This window comes from Hemibagrus wyckioides, linkage group LG16, assembly GCF_019097595.1.
Source record: "Hemibagrus wyckioides isolate EC202008001 linkage group LG16, SWU_Hwy_1.0, whole genome shotgun sequence".
In the NCBI taxonomy this organism is placed as follows: Eukaryota; Metazoa; Chordata; class Actinopteri; order Siluriformes; family Bagridae; genus Hemibagrus; species Hemibagrus wyckioides.
This window is the reverse complement of record NC_080725.1, coordinates 3,239,724-3,245,130: the sequence shown is the minus strand read 5'-3', so window position 1 is coordinate 3,245,130 and position 5,407 is coordinate 3,239,724. Positions and strand designations below refer to the sequence as shown.

The window sequence follows — 5,407 nt, the reverse complement described above, 5'->3', positions numbered from 1 at the left end:
AACAGACCTGACCCGTCCTGCACTGTGTATTCTGACCCCTTTCTATCAGAACCAGCATTAACTTCAGCAATTTGAGCAACAGTAGCTCGTCTGTTGGATCGGATCACACGGGCCAGCCTTCACTCCCCACGTGCATCAATGAGCCTTGACTGCCCATGACCCTGTCACCAGTTCATCACTGTTCCTTCCTTGGACCACTTTTGATAGATACTGACCACTGCAGACCGGGAACACCCCACAAGAGCTGCAATTTTGGAGATGCTCTGATCCAGTGGTCTAGCCATCACAATTTGGTCCTTCATCAAACTCGCTCAAATCCTTACACTTGTCCATTTTTCCTGCTTCTAACACATCAACTTTGAGGACAAAATGTTGACTTGCTGCCTAATATATCCCACCCACTAACAGGTGCCATGATGAGGAGATACTCAGTCTTATTCACTTCACCACTCAGTGGACATAATGTTATGCCTGATCAGTGTATTTAGGTGTATTGTTAAATTCTTGTCAAACTGACTGAAATACTTTTTAATAGCATGTGTGATCATTTGGGACAAGCTGTTCAGAATCTGAATTTACTTCTAGTATTTAACGACATCAGTAAACAAGATTTCAGTAACAATATTAAGGGAAAAAATCTTCAGTCTTCAGCATATTTAAAATTTGTATTTTGAATCTGACTAATTTTACATAATGTATTCCCTGTACTAATAACAATCTAATAACGATCTTTTCTAAAATTAGTAATCACAAACATTTTATTATATATTATAATTATAAGGTAATAATAAAATATATATATATTTTTTAAAATCTCTAAAATTAACAGTGTTCTAGGTAGAAACCTCTGCATACCTACTTCTTTAGAAAACTCACACAATTATCTCTGCTTGATCCTCCAATTAGTCTTGAAAATAATTATATTCTAAACATTTGTAATGGTGTAATGATCTAATGATAACTATGGGCTTATTTTGTATCTAATAAATGTTTAAGATCAAATATGTGTAATATATCAGTCATGACAGTACTATTACTAATAAAAAATTAGTCAAAGCATATGTTCCTGTCTCCTTTTTTGATGTCACAGGAATGATGTTACTTCTATAAACCACATAAAATATTTATAGCAACAGAAAACAAATGCTGTTATTTTATAGTGTCCCAATGTACCTGGATATATAATTAACGCAGATTTTTCTAATCTAGAATATCTAGAAATTTTTTGAAGACTATAATACTTGCAATATAACCTGTAAAATGGCATCTATCTAAATGATCCAGTCTTCTGTGAACATTCAGAGGCCCTTATTTTGTTTCAATCAATGAAAGGTGATTAATTCTTCAATTCATATTGATTGTGAAATATTGTATGAGGCAATAAACAGTTCTGTGGAATCAGTTCAGATGAAACAGATAAAGAATTGCAAATGATGGAGTGTTTGGGAAGTTGCCTTAATTAACTGCAACTAAACATTTCTAACTAAGTATTATCTGTTTGTACATCTGCTGCATTGAGGATCTGCCACTCAGTGGCATTAACCAGTCTGTAGTTGATCTCTCTGTAGGTCTGAGGGTTTGCCCGTCGTTGTCGCGCTACTTCCATATAGAGACTCCGTATGACTGGATTTGGAGGCGGCAACCTTGCTGTTGTTGCCAGACTCTCGTAGTAATCCCACTGTTCAGAGTCCATTTGTAGGAGATGTTTCACCTGAACACCCTTCTGTATCTTTCTTTGCCTCTCTCTCTTTGCCTCATCTTCCATCAACTCACGTGAGGGCAACTGCACAGTGCCGTCGAGAGCCGCAAGTGCAAACTGGACCTGAAAGAAAGATAACACAAAGAGACGGTCAGACAAAAAGCATGAGAACTAGCCGCTTATACTGTAAACACATTGCTTACCTGATAATGGAAGTGAAGAAAAGGACAGATTTTTTGGCACACGCCTATAAAAAACAGTGAAGGAAAAGCTGGAAGCACCAGGTACTTGTAAAGAGGAGCCACTAGGTGGTGCTGTACCTCCAGCCCAAGCTGTTTCAGGCAAAGGAATGGGAAGTGGTAATTGTACCCAGTGCAAAGCAGAAGAACTTGAGCGTGGGCCACTGAACCATCCTGGAAGAACAGCGAGCCATTGTCCAGCACCTTCACAAGAGGAGGTGCCTGCTTGATTTCCAGTGGAAAAGGAAATGGCAGGGATGGCTTATTATGGCTCAAAATCACCTAGAGACGGAGATAATGAAACAGTGAGGGAATAAGTCAGGCTCTGCTTACCACTGACACAGCTGACAGCCACATGCATCTCGATATCAAAAGGCACACGTGTACATCATAAGTGAGTATTGAACAACAAATACATGCAGTCAGTTGCACATACTAGCTACAGATAGGTGACAAAGCAAAAAAACAACAACATTATTAAGATACTAGGCCACAACCAGCTACCAGAACAGCTTCACTTTACCTTGGCATCGATTCTACAAGTATGTGTATTGTACTCGAGGGATGAACAACATTCTTTCAAAACATAATTCCTCAATAGGTGTTTTGATGAAGGAGGTGGGGAGTGCTGTCTAACACATAAGACAGCCACCTTTTTTTTAATCTTTACTTTGTCACCCAGCTGTAGATTACAAGCTCCTACACAATATGTGGGCAAACAATTTAAAAAAATATAAAGTTAGGAAATAGACCAGTATGTCACATGTCTTTTTTCATTTCCAACATTATCACTGTCCATTAAATGCTTGTTTCACCTGGGCTTTAGCTTGAGCCAGCTCAAACGAGATATCAACCCCAGATGCTCCAGCACCCAGGACCACAACAGACTGATGGGCAAAAGGCTCTGGGCAGCGATAAGAGTGGCTGTGCATCACCTTTCCTGAGAAAGGACAAGTAAGGGAAAGGAAGCAGGAGCAGAGCGAGAGCGAGAATGAGAGAAATCAGCAGAGAGCAATATGGTAAGAGGGTAGGAGCAAAATGGTTTGCACTTTCAGGGTCATGTTTGTTTTGAACTGAACATTTGCTGCACCTTTAAAACACTCTATTCCCGGAATGGAGGGCGAATGGGGTGCAGAGTAATGACTGTAGAGAAGGAAGGAACACATGAGTCATGCCTAGAGATCTGTTGCTCTTTTCTCCTTGCGGCTTCTTCCACCCTTATGAATGGGTTAAACAGTACTCATTCATATTCTACCAGCATGTGTGAAATCAGGGGGAGTTTAACAAACTGAAAAAAAAAACCCATTTAGGATAATAACATACATCTTAACAAAAATGGCACAATGGGATCAACTTCACACTAGGGACAAGTTGATTTTGTGTGTCTCAACAGCAGAAATGGCATTTCCTCACCCACTGCAGATGAACACAGAGTCGAATGTCTGTGTGCTATGTCCTCCGTGCATGCCACGCAAAATTACCTCCCACCTCACGCCCCCCCCTTCATCTGTCTCCATGGAGATGGGTTTCACCTCTTCCACCATAGTGTTGAACTGTCGGGGAGAGGGAGACAGGGCCATCACAAGCATTACTTTAGCCTCCAACACGAAAACGTTACTCACTAATACCAAAGGACATTTACAAGCCACTCCTCATTGGCCTATGTGCACATCTGATTGGCTGCGTTTTCTGCTACTGTCTCTATGGCAGTGTTTTCAGCCAGTGGTCAATGAAATTGATACTGTTTGAAAATCTAATGAACATTGCTGCAGTTGGCACAGAAAATGAGACACCATATGCTTAAATATGTTTTATATAGTATTTTACCCTATTTTAAAATATTCTAGGACATAATAATGACATGATTAGTTCTGTTTGAAAACCTTAATGTGTGGCGTGATATCATGACTCTTGCAGTATGCCTCTAAATACTGCTGGACATCCCAGTGGGTCAGAAAAGAGGGCAAGTGGAAGTCAAAGGGAAAATCAGGAAACATCATGACCTCTTTAGGAAGGTTGGTTCTGAAAACAGAGAACATGTTGAGCAACACAACAGCACAGCACTGAACAGGGTGTTTACACAAATGAGCATCGATCATTGCCATGATCGATATGGTCCAATTGTAGTAAGCCAAGGTGAATAAAGTTCTACATCAGACCCCTGGATGACAGGTGAAATGCTTTTGTGATTATTTAATGTCCAGTCGCCTTTAATAAATACTATTTCACGTCTCAAAATGCCTAGTAGTTATAGGTACATCTACCTTATATCTAGACTCACATTCCTTGGACCATTTTTGATAGATACTGACCACTGCAGACCAGGAACACCCCACAAGAGCTAAAGTTTTGGAGATGCTCTGATCCAGTGGTCTAGCCATCACAATTTCATCAAACTCCTTACACTTGTCCATTTTTCCTGCTTCTAACACATCAACTTTGAGGACAAAATGTTGACTTGCTGCCTAATATATCCCACCCACTAACAGGTGCCATGATGAGGAGATCATCAGTCTTATTCACCTCACCTGTCACTGCTCATAATGTCATGCCTGATCTGTGTATGTGTAGATATAATTAATGACGTGAACAACTGACCAATTGCTCCATCCATCAATGGGAAGTTACCAACATAGGATAGAGTTGTTATAATCCGGTCTCTAACACCTATGTAGTGATTTGGCAGTCACATCTTGCCCTGGTATGCCCTGGCACAGCAGCATTTTTCAGGTTGGCTTCATATAATACACTTGTAATAGAGCCATATGCACAATTGTCACTGCAAGTGCTGCTAAATATGCTGCTAAACATTTGACCAGTGGTCCTATGGGCCCTATCCTTTTTCAAAGAAGACTAGGTGTAATCTGACCAGCTTCCAGTTTCCTCACACTGGCCTCAGACGTTGTACCTAATAAAGTGGCCACTGAGTGTGCTTTTTAAAGTAATGTAACGTTCTGTGCCTAACACGCCTGTAAGTGATACGCCACCTGAGGTCTCTATACATGCTGCTGTGGAACGGCCGGCCATCGTCAGAAGTGCCCACGCGCTCCTCGTAGTACCACGTGCCTCCCACGCGCGCACTCTGCTCGAACACCACGGGCGGCTCGAACGATTCGGCTCGAGACAGGATGTGACGAGCTGCACATAATCCAGCTGCCCCAGCTCCCACTACAGCAACACGGTGTTTTCCTGTACGATTCATCTTTATATCTACTCACGGGATAGAGACACACACACACACACACACCGCGCGCACACACACACACACACACGCACACAGGAGTCAAACCGCAGGGGTGCCGCTATTCAAATTCCTTTACATTAAGAAACACAAGAATCCAGCTCAGATATTTACGGTATAAAGCGCCATTTTAGTGCTGAGTGCAAAGTGAAGTCACTCCGTCGTCACCACGGCGTCTGAATAATGATTCACTCATGAAGAACTTTGAGCCTTAAACTCCACCTAGGT

At 41.4% G+C, this 5,407-nt stretch overlaps 1 protein-coding gene across 1 annotated transcript; it reads right to left on the bottom strand.

The window, feature by feature from the left end:
* Positions 1-740: 740 nt before the first annotated feature.
* Positions 741-5,381, bottom strand: LOC131367199 (uncharacterized). The gene is made up of 8 exons (XM_058412479.1): positions 5,294-5,381; positions 4,926-5,148; positions 3,822-3,960; positions 3,352-3,491; positions 3,029-3,081; positions 2,754-2,878; positions 1,903-2,220; positions 741-1,822 (listed from the first exon to the last, which is right to left on the bottom strand). The coding sequence occupies exons 2-8, from the start codon at positions 5,138-5,140 to the stop codon at positions 1,484-1,486; spliced, it is 1,329 nt and encodes a 442-aa protein (XP_058268462.1). The 5' UTR covers positions 5,141-5,148; positions 5,294-5,381; the 3' UTR covers positions 741-1,483.
* Between the last annotated feature and the right edge of the window lie 26 nt (positions 5,382-5,407).

What these genes read in the sequence shown, in the direction of transcription:
- LOC131367199 (XM_058412479.1), bottom strand. Translation starts at nt 5,140, where the DNA reads ATGAATCGTACAGGAAAACACCGTGTTGCTGTAGTGGGAGCTGGGGCA. An exon ending in ATATCACGCCACACATTAAG is followed by an intron (nt 3,492 to 3,821) that starts GTTTTCAAACAG and finishes TCTCCCCGACAG; the next exon opens with TTCAACACTATGGTGGAAGA. An exon ending in GGGAATAGAGTGTTTTAAAG is followed by an intron (nt 2,879 to 3,028) that starts GTGCAGCAAATG and finishes GTCCTTTCTCAG; the next exon opens with GAAAGGTGATGCACAGCCAC.